This window comes from Chenopodium album, chromosome 24 (assembly GCF_948465745.1).
Source record: "Chenopodium album chromosome 24, dcCheAlbu1.1, whole genome shotgun sequence".
Taxonomy (NCBI): Eukaryota; Viridiplantae; Streptophyta; class Magnoliopsida; order Caryophyllales; family Amaranthaceae; genus Chenopodium; species Chenopodium album.
This window is the reverse complement of record NC_137857.1, coordinates 37672889-37687429: the sequence shown is the minus strand read 5'-3', so window position 1 is coordinate 37687429 and position 14541 is coordinate 37672889. Positions and strand designations below refer to the sequence as shown.

General features: G+C 34.4%; 3 protein-coding genes and 1 non-coding gene across 5 annotated transcripts; 2 read left to right on the top strand and 2 right to left on the bottom strand.

Moving 5' to 3' along the window:
• Positions 1 to 131: 131 nt before the first annotated feature.
• On the top strand, positions 132 to 8162 carry LOC145610177 (general transcription and DNA repair factor IIH subunit TFB2-like). Of its 2 annotated transcripts, XM_081665456.1 has the most exons (16): positions 132 to 246; positions 413 to 544; positions 1453 to 1620; positions 1842 to 1910; positions 2463 to 2553; positions 2758 to 2858; positions 3076 to 3121; positions 3201 to 3260; positions 4290 to 4358; positions 4556 to 4639; positions 4719 to 4802; positions 5216 to 5301; positions 5606 to 5696; positions 6913 to 6993; positions 7403 to 7477; positions 7577 to 8162. In XM_081665456.1, the coding sequence occupies exons 2-16, from the start codon at positions 432 to 434 to the stop codon at positions 7709 to 7711; spliced, it is 1353 nt and encodes a 450-aa protein (XP_081521582.1). In that variant the 5' UTR covers positions 132 to 246; positions 413 to 431; the 3' UTR covers positions 7712 to 8162. The 2 variants fall into 2 exon arrangements, with proteins under 2 accessions (XP_081521582.1, XP_081521583.1); XM_081665457.1 differs by lacking the exon at positions 132 to 246 and having other exon boundaries at positions 312 to 544.
• Positions 8163 to 8267: 105 nt separating this feature from the next.
• TRNAV-UAC (transfer RNA valine (anticodon UAC)) lies at positions 8268 to 8340 on the bottom strand. Its single transcript has one exon. It is a non-coding gene; the product is annotated as a tRNA-Val (tRNA).
• A 234-nt stretch (positions 8341 to 8574) lies between these two features.
• On the top strand, positions 8575 to 10452 carry LOC145612207 (tetraspanin-19-like). The gene is made up of 5 exons (XM_081667587.1): positions 8575 to 8852; positions 9105 to 9207; positions 9323 to 9403; positions 9680 to 9784; positions 10081 to 10452. Exons 1-5 carry the CDS (start codon positions 8674 to 8676, stop codon positions 10348 to 10350), a joined length of 738 nt encoding a protein of 245 aa, XP_081523713.1. The 5' UTR covers positions 8575 to 8673; the 3' UTR covers positions 10351 to 10452.
• A 1228-nt stretch (positions 10453 to 11680) lies between these two features.
• Positions 11681 to 14373, bottom strand: LOC145612027 (sphingolipid delta(4)-desaturase DES1-like). The gene is made up of 2 exons (XM_081667405.1): positions 13958 to 14373; positions 11681 to 12712 (listed from the first exon to the last, which is right to left on the bottom strand). Exons 1-2 carry the CDS (start codon positions 14114 to 14116, stop codon positions 11894 to 11896), a joined length of 978 nt encoding a protein of 325 aa, XP_081523531.1. The 5' UTR covers positions 14117 to 14373; the 3' UTR covers positions 11681 to 11893.
• Positions 14374 to 14541: the final 168 nt, after the last annotated feature.

The window sequence follows — 14541 nt, the reverse complement described above, 5'->3', positions numbered from 1 at the left end:
TTCGATTCAGGTCGGATCGGGTGTAGTTATGACACCTCTACTATGACTATAACTTATTTTGCCGAACACGCCCTCAAAATAAATCGATTTACTTGCTGATATAGACAATATGCAAAATTTTGTAAAAAGAAACGCAATTGGGTGATTTTAGGCTTAGCTTCCTCTTTCTACTCTTGCTGCCAGGCCTACCTCCCTCCCAAGTCCCAACCTGCGCATCATCGGTATCACTACACCATAATAATCCAGGTTCTGTAATTTTAATTCTTAATTAATACCATTAATTGTTCTTATGAAATTTATTAAAGCTTTTTTTTTAAAAAAAAAAAAATTATTTTTCATACAATTACACTTAATTTTAGACTTTTGTCACTAAAACCTAAGATCACTGACAAAATTTCCCCTAATTTTGCAGAAATTATTGTTAATTTACAATGCCGCAAGTTAGAATTATAGCCAAGAATTTCATTGACATGGTTGCATCTTTGCCTGCTGTTAAGCTCGATTTGCTTTACGCTAACCCCTTTATTTGTGAAGCCATTCTTAGGTATTCCCTAATTTCTTTCTTTTATGTTCTGTATTTTTAGTGGGTTTGAAGTTATTATATGATTTGTTTGAACTTTTTTGATGAATTGTATGAAATTATAGTCAATTGTTATAGTTATGAAAATGCCCTATATTGCAGAAACTTGCTTAGAAGTAATTGTTATGCATTGTATTTTATCAGTGAATATATTATGGTCTCTCAGTATGGAAACATTGGTAAAGATTTACACTTTCGCATTCGTTATCGAATTCGATATATGCTTTGCATTTTGAGGGGTCTAGGGAAGTTTGAGTTGTTTGAAAAATGAAGTTTGAATAAGTTTGTACTCGTACTTCGTAGATATTTGTTTGACCATAGTGAATTAGTGATATTCCCATGTTCCGAGTAAGGTGCAAGTTAGTACTTGCTAGTTTCCTACCTTTCTTGCTTTTAGCTTGAGTTATTCTTACCCCTGAAAGCCCTTTGGCTACTCTACCTAGAAAGGTTTGCCAAATCTGAAGGAGTCCTTGCTGTCATGATGGTAAAGGCAGGGATTTTGGCTGGATTGGTTATCATCGGTGGGGTTGGTCCGACCAAGAAAGGCATGTATGTCTTTGGGAAATATATCAAGTGAATGTATTCCAATAGTGCAACCTTTTCAAATCTATTCAAATAGTACAACTTTATCTAACAAAAATATAACATCACTAGCATTTCATTGGGGAAAGCTTGTAATCCGAGGAAGCATTACTGAAATCACATTGAAATTCCTTAATATATCCTTTCCAAGGTCATCAAAGAAGTAATGCCAACATTTCCAAGTGAAATGGGAAAGATTTCATGTTAGAGCATACGTGAAAACGTGGCTGTGATGGAATCATGGATGATTTAGTTATACTTACGCATGGCTGATGTGGTTTGTGAATCAGGTCCTTGCCGCCTTTGGCCAAGAAGTATGTATTGCAGATGCTGTACATTGATGCTCCGATACCTGCCAAGTCCTTGGAAGAGTGGGTTCTTCCAGATGGACTTTCAAAACACAGAGTTGCTATTGATCGATTGATTCAACTAAGAGTTCTTTCTGAAACTGTCGATAGGTAGTGTGCCTGAAGTTATAGGATGTATTTTATAAAGTATCTTTAGACTGTAAATTTTGGTCTTTTCATTTGAGAATAAGTGAGCTTTGGAACCTTAAGCTGCTCTTTATCTATAATTCTTGCAAATATTTTACACTAATAGTTTTTGTTGTACATGGTTGTAGACTTGTAGTTATGAAAATTGGCTTATGATGTTAGCTTTCTACATATTCTGTTTGCAGGAAAAAGGAGACCAGTTATGAAATGAATAAAAAATTTCAGATTAACCTTCAGAAGCAGCTAATATATGGGTAATTGAAGTTTTTTTCAATAATTAAAGTTAGTCCTATAATTACAATCTGTGTGTATGCTTAATTAAATGGGGATGGATGGGATAAGATCGGTAAAAAAGGTGGTCATATTGCTATGAAATATAACAGCTACTGCAAATTTTTAATCTTTAACTTTTATATTTTTAAATTGAGGATATACGTTAGTTTACTCACAGATTTAAATTCAATGGGCTTCAGTAGGCTTTAAGTTATTAGCTTAATCCTGTGTCAGTTGTTGCTCAGCAGTGCAAATCTCTTGAGCTTTATCACTTATAAGCACTGGTCATGGCTCTATTTAAAATACCTGTCTTGCTATTTTTAAATGCATTAATGCCAATATGTTTTTCTTGTTGGATCACTGAGTGAAGATATGTTTTTTGCTGTCCTATGTGTCTTTAATAATAGGCTTCTATGTGGTTTTAGGAAAAAAAAGCTTATGTGGTCCATGTATATCCCCACTTGATTCCGGGATGCTTATATATCTAGTAAAATTCTGATCGAACTTTGTGTTAATTAAATTGGCTGTTGCAGCGGAAAATTAGCAAGGGAACCAATGCCTTCAAATGCTGTGAGGCTCCCAAGCTCGGAGGAATTAGAGATCTATGCTCTTGAACAGTGGGAGGTGTGTTGTTTTTGTGCCTCAAATTCCTACTATGACGCAAATTTTCAACTTTTCGGAGTTGATTTTGCAATTTGCTTTCTGACGATCCTACTTGTAGGCGATATTATAATTTAATTTAGGTCTGCTCCTAATAATTTTTTAGATGTTCCTATTGTGTGTTATTAAGATCCTTGGTTGTGTTAACAATGCTTGGTTTCATATCAGCGATTCCTGCTGCATCTTATCAGCTCCAAAGAAGCAGAAAAGTTGACAAACTTCAGTTCTTCTATGATGAAAGTTTTCCAACGTGGTCTCTTAAGTCAAAGGTTAGTTCACCTCTCTTATGCTGACTATGAATATCTTTTGATTTGTGTATTAAGAGTAAACTGTTTGCTGACTTGGATGCTGTTTTTGTTTAATTTTTATTGCATGCAAAAGACCTGTATCCTCGGATCTTAGTTTGTAACCCTACTATTAGATGAAGGGGATGCTTGACTCATATGCTATATCACCGTACTTCTACATTTTTTGTTATAATCACAGAGAGAAAGAAGGCTCAAGGTTAACTGAGTATGGCTTCCAGTTCCTGGTATGTTCACGAAGTTTTTTTTTTCTTCTCCCGATTGTTCTTAGGATATTGCATTAATATATAGTCTATATTTGAACAGTTGATGGACACAAATGCACAACTCTGGTATATCATCAGGGAATATATTGCCAATGCTGAGGTAAGGACTACATTGCCTGTTGTGCTCACTGGTTTAATAGACTGATGTACGCTCACCTTTTCCCCAAAAAAAAAAAAAAAATAAAAAAAAATAAATAAAAATAAAAATTTACGCACCTTTTCCAGAAGTAGATTTATGACTTTCTTTTCATGAACAGTCAAGCATATTATTTAGAGATTTGTGATTACTAAATACATTCACAGATCACTGTCAATCGCAATGCTCGTTTCATTTTTCGTATCATGTAGGAAAGCAGAGTTGGATGAGTTATGGAAGACTAAAGCTAGTGTTTTACAGTTCAGAAATTGGTGTATGGGACTATGTCACTGTTCACGTTGTAGATATGTTGTGTTTCATTGCAACTCTATGGAGGGCGATGATATGAATCTTTGATTTTGATGATCACGTGTAAAAACCAAAGTTAAAGACATGTTACTACCCTATTATTTTGAATATTGTTACTCACTAATTTCCACTATCATTTGGTTTCTTGATCACAGTGGACTAAATCACTATGGCCAAAAAATGTCTGCTGTTATATGTTGTGAAGTAGTTGACAGTCATTGCATATTTTTAAGGTTGATTGCAAACAACTTCTTTGTTTTTCTCACGAACAGGTGTGGGGCAGCATAGATCTAACCCTGCATATCTTGCCCAATGCAGGAGCCTCTTTGGAGGCATTAGGCTAAAATTGATATGCACACAATGTGTTCTGTACAGTGCCTAAGAATTCCTTTTTTTTTTGGGCCTTTCCATCTAGGTCCGTCTAATTCATTCCACTGATCGACTTATAATTCAAATGTATCCCTTATAGGCATATATATGCTACTGTTCCTTTCTAACAGCCGGACTTATGATATAGCCACAGTAATATAGCATACAGATGGTGAGAGTGGGGCTGATGTAGGAGAATTATTATTTCCATCTTGAATTACTGGCTGAGTAGCTTTTTTCAATGCGTGATATTGAAGAATTCGCCACATACAGGGTAGCAAGTGTAATTATCAATCTATTTGCTGCATTCTGTAGGAACGTGGTGTAGATCCAGCAACAATAATTTCATTTCTGCTGGAGCTTAGTTTTCACGAGACTGGGCAGGTAAGATTTCCAAATTTTTGAAAGCATTGTTGTCTGAATGAAGAATTTTTCCTAGCACTTGCTTTGGAGTACTTTTTGTAAGGTATTTGTGAATTCAAACTGTAGTTAAAATTTCCAAGACTCTGCCAGTATCTAAAATTTATTACAATAATAAAGCTGGTATGGTGTTCATCTCACTTGGGGCTGATATTTGGCAGGCATATAATATCAACACATTGAATGAAGTTCAGCTTAATACAATCAAGGACCTCAGTGATTTGGGATTAGTCAAACTTCAGCAGGTTTCTGTTTATCTGCGTTTCCAATGCATAGTTTAGGTATTACCTGCTCCAGAGATTTGATATACATGTGATTTATTAGGGAAGGAAAGAGAGTTGGTTCCTTCCAACAAAGTTGGCTACCACTCTTTCAGTCAGCCTATCAGATACAGCAACTAGGAAGCAGGTATCTTGCTGAAACTTAATTGTAGACTTTGGCCCCTCCCTCCTCTTTGGACATAGATGCTTGATATATTTCATCTTAAGCTCTTGGATAATCTGTACCTCTGTAATGTCCATTCCCAACCTCTGAACTTATTGTTCCATGTTCAATCTGATGGTTCTTAATCTTACTTTATATATATATATATATATATATATATATATATATATATATATATATATATATATATTTTTTTTTTTGATGTGAAATCTTACTTCATATGTAGTTCTATTATTATATTTATTTTTATTTCATCCATCTCAATTAATTTATTTCTTCAGTTATTCTTATTTCCCTAGGTGCTGATCTATGTTCTCACACAGCAAAGACTTCACCTTTGGCCTACTAGTTAGCTTTAACAAGTTTTCTTTTTCCAGGGTTATGTGGTGGTGGAGACAAATTTCAGAATGTATGCTTATTCTACGTCTAAATTACATTGTGAGATTATGCGTCTTTTTGCAAGGTACTTGCAGTATTTGTTTGTTTAAACAGTTCTCCCTTTTCTGTTACTAGTCTCTAGTGCCTAGTGGTTAGCAAGCATGTTTCTAATGAACTTCAATATTCACATATTTGTTGTAGTGGTCCAATTTGTTCTCTGGCTATCGATAATTTTGTTTATGTGCTTGCCTTATGATATTTTACATGGTTATTGATATTGACCTTAAGATATTTCTTGTTACTTTAGCATTGCTCTGAAAATTGCTTGCTTGTACAGTTAGATTTGGATTCTTTGCTCTAATCTCAGCAAATATACCTCATTTTTGCAGGATAGAATACCAACTTCCTAATCTGATTGTGGGGGCGATTACTAAAGAAAGCTTGTATAATGCCTTTGAAAATGGCATTACATCAGAACAGGCAATGATTCTTTCATCATGATTTCTCTTTAATTCAGGAGCTAGTATGAGTATAATCTCAGAACTCTAACAGCTAAATTCCATTGCTTTGCTTAACATGTGGATAAACTCCAAACTTTGCAATATAGCCGATTTGTTTCTTTCTTAAAGATTTGGCTTGGTCCAACAGAATCTAGTAAAGGTTGGATACAAATGTTTGGTATTGTTGTAGCCTGAGTTGTGCGCCTGAAACTTTCAAGCTACAGTAAGCAATCACATATAGCTACTCTTTAAACCCCTTTGTCAATTTTGAGTGCCTTCGAAGGAGGGTGCTGGGAAAAATAATTGCATCTTGGACTTTCCTAGTGAGGTTTTAGAAATCAGCAGTTAAGGCTTTTAGCAAATATTTGCTTGGCTGTCCTGGCTATGTTAATATGTAGCCTTTATTAGGACCACATGCAGGAGATGGTTCTGGTACAGCGTAGATGGTAGCATATGGCCTCTGCTTTTTTTATTGGGTGTATATGGTTTGGAAAGATGGCCAGGATTTTTCTCTCTGAATCTCTTCCTATTGTTTGCTTGGACCATGTATCTTGCATATCTTTGGGCATGGGTTAGAGGTGCTTAAGAGATGTGAGGGTTCTTTCATTGATATTGAAAGTTGGGTGGTCCCATTAACCAAAAAAAAAAGAAAAAAGCAAATTTGGGTGAACATATCATTGTGTTCTCTTATTGAGATTTTTTTATTTTTTTCCCTTTGGGAGGGGGGGTGGGAAGTGGGATGGGGTGTTCTTCTGGCCCAGATGGCAAACAGTTCCATATTAAGTCTTATTTTTTGTTTTTTTGAAAGAATTTAGCATCAGAAGTCATACTTCATGCTGTATTAGCATGAGAAGACAGTATTTATGCTGTGTTAGAAATTAAGTGCCCATATAGATTTTGATTGTGATAGTGAACTGATATAAGCTTTTTATAACATAATCTGTGGTTAAAGGAAGTCCCCTTATTAACCCCTTATTAATTCAAGATTTCAAAGTTCTACCATTTTTTTTTGGGATGGAGGGAATCTCACATTCAAATCATTTTTTATGTAAAAATGCCTTGGGAGGGCAAAGCAGTAAGACAATTAGAAGCAAAAGTTTGTTATGTGACACTTGTACACTTGAATTATAGACGTAAAATTAAGGGAATTCTGATAGGTTCTAATTGCATTCCTGAAGTTTGGTTTCTGTTTGCAGATAGTTTCATTTCTTCAACAAAATGCACATCCCCGTATTGCTGAGAAAGTACCAACTGTTCCAGAAAATGTCACAGATCAGGTTTTTATATCTTGTCTTTGATGTTGGACATGTTGATAAATGCTTTACACTATTGTTTTTTTTACCCCCTACTATGTTTACTCTGTTGCTATTGGGGATGATTCATAAGTTCATATAGTGAGGTGCTTTGCTCTCGCAGCCTAGTTGGTATGAGTTAGTAAATTCAGGGAATAATTTTTGTTTGATTCACACAGGAATTTCCTACTTATATATCTAAAGTTATGTATCTCCACTTGCCGACATGTTTTTTCTTCAATGTATTCTCATCAATGTCATGGGATTAAGGCTTTGATTGATTGATTGTACTCACCATTCCCTTAATATTTTCTCATAATGAATGAGCCATCAGTGTTGTATATTAGACTGCATCAAAAGGATTTCTTAATTAGATACTTGTACTGTTTGACAGATAAGGCTGTGGGAATCAGATCTAAATAGAGTTGAAATGACACCTGCTCAGCTTTATGATGAATTTCCGTCTAAGGTGAAGGCTGAGGTCCCATTTAAATGATTTGGCCATCTTTTCGTATAATTTATCTATTTGACTGACCTTACGTTCTATTTTCTGTTCCTCGTTGTCTAGGATCTATTTGAGTCCGCTTGTGATTTTGCACGTGAATATGGAGCTCTATTGTGGGATGATTCGAAGAAGATGCAGCTAGTAGTAAAGGCTGAACTGCATGCTGAAATGCGAGAGTATCTCCGACGCCTAAAATAACACTCATAAACATTCCAGGTTGTCAGAGAAAAACTTGACGTGGTTGTCTCAAAGCAAAAGGTGATTGCACCGATGCGGCCTATTGTTATTGATTACATTGGTGGGATGATTAGATCTGATGTGATGCAATGCTAAAAGGAGAGGCAGATAATTGTGCATGAAGACGAGACTTTCTGGAGGATAGTCATTTCGCCAATATTATGAACTAGTCTGCTGTCATCTTTCAGCCAAAATCATCCCAAAGTTTCCTACCCCCTGGAAACTCTGCTGCAAATGGATTTTTTTGAGAAACAAATCAGTTCCAAGAGCTTGTATCAAGTGTATTTTGTTGTGGACGATGCTTGTTTGTAAATGTGTAATTTTTGTGTTCAAAACATCCTAAAATATATATCTAAAGGTGATACGAGCTGACTCGAGCCCGGGTTCAAATTTATGCAAGCCCTTTCATGGTTTTGATGTGATTCAAGTAATAAAAGTGTGATTCCTAAGTTGCCAATTTGCCATGACCCATTCTTCTATCTTCAACTAAAAATATTAAATTAAAAAATTATGCAACTGTTGCTGCCCAGGATCGAACTGGGGACCTTTAGTGTGTAAGACTAACGTGATAACCACTACACCACAGCAACCCATCTTATCATAAAACCATTGCATATGTTATATATTCTAAATTATAGACTACATAAAAAGACATTATTTGACCAATTTCTAGGAAGTTTCTCTCTTTTAACATTTTCGAAAAATAATAAAAATAAGGAAATTTCTAAGAAATTGAAAACTTTAACTTATGCAATCATTTTACTAATTTGATTCATCAACCTAACAAAAACTACGTGAAATAATATATTAAAGACCGATCGAAAATGATATATAGCATACAAACATGTAACAATCTTGCACATCACACTTCACGTAAAATACAACACCAACATAAACCCTTTTAAGCTTAGCTTATCCATCAAATGTCAAGTAAAAAATACCCTAACCTTATTTCTAGGGACAAAGCTGCCATGAATTACATCAAAGTATCATTTAAACTCGCCAATTCGGTCATGGCAATGACTGGGATCGCAATTCTTATGTATTGTGTATGGATGATCGTTGTTTGCTTAAGAGAATACTATAAATATCCTTTCTCTTGGTAAATCTTTTCTTCAATACAAGGATTTTATGGCCTAGTCTTGTCTTTTTTTAATTTTAAATGGTCTACTTTCATTTAGTCTGGTTCGATTTGATTTTTTCTACAACTTCTTCACTCGCTTGCTAGTCACTTTTAGCAACTGTACCTCAAACTAGTTGTACAACTATCAACTACCACAATTTAAAATGACCCGATTAATTTTTATTACCTCCTAAATGATGTTAGTTACTAATTATTTTGAAACATTTGCAGGTTTTTGTGGGCTTGTATATTTACCGGAATCATATTTTGTTCCACAGCATGCATAGGGCATGTAGGAGCTGATACGAAGAAGAATAATCTTCTACTTACCTTGGTACATTTTTAAACAATACCATTATTAATTCTACTTGTAATTTTAATCTTCTTCATAATCAAAAATCAATACATGTATGTTGTTATCTAATATTTAATTCAAATTATTACTGCAGTATATAGGGATTATGCTCGTTCTTATTTTGGTGGAGAGTTTGATCACAGCAGATATATGCCTAAATGACAAATGGGATAAGGTACAAAATCATTACGCGACATTCAATTGTTATTATTTCCATCAAGTTATAGTAGAGACGGACTTACAATAACTTATTGCAAGCTGACTAAGCACTATGAGTTCATATTTGTATGCTAAAATAGAAAATTTGTTCTGATGTTGTATTAAATTATTGTAAGTCCGTCTCATATAAGATTCTGTCTTTTTCCGAATTGATCATTCAAGTTACTATAATTAAATTGTTTATTTATTTTACATCAAATTGTTAAAAAATAATTGTTTTGATGTGCAACAGGACATCCCTAAGGACCGCACAAAAAGATTTGATCACTTCGTGGATTATGTCGATGACCACTCCCATAACTTCAAGTGTTTAGGCGTGTTGATAGCATTCTCTCAGGTTAATTATATTTCGATATTTAACTCATTTGATTAGAACTTAATTAAAAGTTAGCATTTAACAATAATATGAGTGTGCTAACAAGTTGATCATTTGATAATTAGAGTTATTAACCGATGAAAGATAAGTTGGTAACATGCCAAGTAAAACACACTAAAAGGTCCATTTATTCTGACCGTGTCAACTTTTGCCAGCTTACTACAAAAAATAAACTGGCTTATTATTATAGCCAAAATGACTACATATATTGATTGTTCATTGAAGTTAAGTATGGTTTGTATTCAATATTGTTACAGGCTCTTTCATTCTTCCTAGCCATAGTAATTCGAGCAATGCGAACCAAATCACACCGGAAATACGAAGATGAAGAAGCCAACCTTCCTTTCTTAGATCATCACATTCAATCTCCTCCTCTACCGTATGCCGTCGGCCACCCCGATCCACAATATTATCCACCACCACCCTACACGCACGGTGGTTATGGTTATGCCCCATATGTAACAGGAAGTGAGAAGGGCGAGTACGTAGCTGCTACTGTACAAGCTGCTCCTAAGGCTGCTTATTGATATTTAATATATATGTGATTTTTGTAAAATCTAATGAAGTTACTATTGTTATATACATTACTATTGTGGTTATTGTTATACAAATTTTATCTACTTATATAATATTCCGTATATCTTTTATATATATGAATTAAGGGCCTATTCTCATATATTGAAATTCAGTTTAGTTCAGTTCAGCTCAGCTCAGCTCAGTTCAGTTCAGCTCCTAATTTCCTTCTCTTATAAAATATTCATTTAAGTTCAGTTCAATTCAGTTTAGTTCAGCTCATTTCAGTCAATGAGAATAGGCCCTAAATATCGCTAATGAATTTTAAAATTTCCAAAGCAAAGATATGATTTTAGATGTATTCGAACAACAACACCCTTTGCAATTTGATAATTGGCAAGAATGGCAACAATTTGTATGCAACGGATGTATTGTACTATTGTATGCAATCTTTATAATTATCTCATGCAAAGTCACATAAAATGAATGTCAATTTCACAATTGATTCAATATTAGTGTCACACTCGCATTAAATTAGTTGTAGTCATACAATAACAATAACTAATACGGAGTACTAGTATAACTTAGTCAAGATTCTAGTCATTAAAATTGCATTTGATGTTTGTCATTTTAGTTGTCTCAACAATAATAATGTGCTCATTATTATGTGGTCATATGTTTGGTACCGAATATATTTGGACGTGGGCGTAATTTGCAGGGACCACAGCACTAATAATTTCTCTAACAAATACTGGTAACAATGATACACAAGTACTACTGTATGTCTGTATTGTGCACGGATATTGGCATATTACACTTGATCTTTAATTCTTTTGTACTTTGCAAATCCTCTACATTTTCCAATAACCACCCAACACAAACTTGAAGATAAATTCTGGATTCGCCACTGAATATCTAGTGTCATTTCACTACACAAGTGAAAGACTGTATTACCACGTACTTTGGCATAAGTTACTTGTGCAAAATCACACTTACCTCATTACCAACATTGGCATGTACTACATACTACCGACACGTTGTTAATATCTTTTATATTTGAATGTTCAACTCAGATTCCAGACCATCAACAGAATGCCTGAAACTGAAGTTTTTCAAACGGAGCCACCACAGAAGGCACACGAGGTTCTGGTTGCGATTATGTTAAGCTGTTAACACAGTTTGTGCTTCTTTTCTATAAGCTGGTAATATGTAGTAGATTTGTAAATAACTTAAGAACTAAGGGTATCACGTACAATTTCAAACTTACACTGTCAACATGACTATTAATTACAAACAAAGTGAGTAGTTCGATTTGAAAGCCCATAACCAGCAGAGCAATCATGCTGAAAGAATAAATACAAGTAAATATTACTCTGTATGAATGAAATAATGAATACATTAGCATCCTCTCTGACCTACAGATACAGCATATGCCAAACCCTCAAGATGTTACAATTCTCAAAAAGTGTGGAAAAATGTCAATAAATCATGACTAGAATAAGAGAATACAATTTTGATAATCAAGAAAACAGAACCAAAAAATCAACAAATCAATCACTACTCTGATTTCTTCGGTTTTCTCTTCATCCGGCTAAAAGGCCCCACTGTTCTATCCATTACATACATGTATATAACCTGGCTCCAAGATTTGTATGACTCAAGACCTTCATAGAACTCGGGTGCAATTTCTTTCACCTTGTGAAGCTTTGTTCCTGGAATCCTCGGAAAGTCATGGTGCTCGTTGTGATAACCAACATGCCATGTCAAAAGATTCAAAGGGCCGTAGTAAGAGTAAGTTTCTTGATCAGGATTGAAGACATAATGCTCGGAGATGAAGTGGCCGGCCATAGGATGCATCCCACCCCCAACGAAAGTTGAGGCAATCAAATAAGCAAACGATCTCCAGCCATATAAGTAGACCATGGAGGCATCAAGTGCCACTTGGATGGTCAAATTAGTGAATTCCCACAAACAAGGCGGCTTTGGTTTGAGAAATAAAGGCCGGAGAGCATAGAAGAAGAGTTGTAAGACTACCCAAATGGATTTGGTAAAGGCATTTCGGACCATATAGGCCTCAGCTTTGCTTGGAATGTCCATGTCCAAGCCATCAACACCTTGAAATCTATGATGCTCAAGATGGTATTTTTGGAATGTGATAGACATTGGCACACCAATAGGTAGGTTTGCAAAAATTCCAAGCCAACGATTGTAAGATGGGGTAGAGAAAGCTAGGTTATGGCTGAGCTCATGGACTGCCAAGAAAAGGTTGTGGTTAAGGAATGATCCAAAAAAGTATGCTACTACTAGTATTTTAAGAAAGCTTGCATCGTGAAGTAGAGTAGCGGTTGCAAGCTGAGTCAACACAACCATCGTAATCTGTAAATGCCAAAAAGAACATTATAGGGTTAAAACCTAACTAATTCCATATTTCAGTAAAAATTAATCTTCAAGCATACAGAGCAGATTGATCATAACAAAAATTGAATTGCTTTAGCAAAACACTAAGATTGGTTGGTGATTACAGAAACAAAAAAACTTTCAAGATTGCATCTTTCAACCTTCAATATGAAATAGACCTAAAACTGGAGTAAAGCATTCAAAGATCAACACTAAAGAATGACATTGTCATCAATTTGGTTCAATTCAATCCTTCTGAAATTTTCATTATATAACTCCCTCCCATAAATTAAATTTCCACATTAATAATTTACATTATATCATATTATCATCCATGTGACAAACTTTGGATGGAAGGTTAAGTAATGAGTACATTACACTAATTGACCTTGTTAATAAGAGAAGTCCTGGCACACTTGATTGAGTACATTACACTAGTTTGACCTTGTTATTGAGTACATTACACTAATTTGACCTTGTTAGTAGAAAGTCCTTAGGAAAAAAAAAACCCTAAATTAAGATCTTTATTGATGCATAGGAAAAATCGATTCGACAACCAACTTCATTACTCAAAACTTTAACAAGAATAGACATAAAAGCAATCAATCCGATAAAATTCACTCAACACCGTTTATTTCAACAGCAAATTGTGATTTGAACATCAAAATTCAGCCAAAATTGAGCAACACCACATAATACACAAGGCAGATTTCCTATCTTAATGCTAAATCAAGTGCACTCCTTTACAAACAAAGATGAATCTAATTAATCATATAATCAACTATATTAATCACCATTAAATCCAAAGATGTTACATCTCAATTTCCCAATCACCAATGATCAATTAAACTAATCCAAATAACTAACAAATTAATCATAATCAATGTTTAATTCCATCAATGAAGATCTAAACCAAAGATGAATAATAAACTTTATAATGTCCAATAAAACAGAGAAAATCTCACCCTTTTAATCAGATTAATGCACATAAACTAGCCCAAAAGGAATATGCACATTACATTACATTACAAGCAACAAAATTAACCAATGCCCATCAAAAAATACACAAAAATCAACAAAATTAACAAATACCCATCAATGAAATCATACAAAATCACAAAAGTAACCAACACCCATTAACTTGGATCTAGATATGATTGAATAAACCCATTAAAAACCCAAAAAAATAATTCCAAAAATAAAAAAGATTGAATCTTTAATAACCTTAGCAAAAGCCCAAGGATCAGGGCCAAAAAGCTCTTTAATTTGAGGGTATTGAGAGAGGATCTGACGCCTTCTAGAAGCATGCGGTTCATCTGTGTATGACCAGAAGAAATCATCCGCCATTGTATCTTCTTTCTCCTCCTCTCTTCCTGCCCCCATCTCCCCCCTTCTTTTTTTTTTTTTTTTTTTTTTGGGTGAAATTGGGATTTTATTTTTTGAAAATTTGTTGATATTTAGCCTACAAAAAGGCAAAAAAAAAAAAAGGGTGGTGAAACTATATTTGGATATAAAAAAGGAGGGAAAAACGTCGTAAGTTTATTATAAATGGACGAAAAAATACAAGTATTGGTATGAAGAATGAGCAGGATATCACGTTCATCTTTCGCTTTCACTCATGTGAGGTGGTTTGCAGTTTGCTCTTCTCAACTTGGGTTTTAAAGCTAGGGATTTTATGCTATTTTTCACCTTTAAAAAAAAATTCTTATTCTTATTTGATTCGATTATTTTGTATGGTAATGATAAGTTGGGGAAAAGATTGGTCTATGTTGATATGTTACAAGTTTATACAACTCATAAGTCATAAG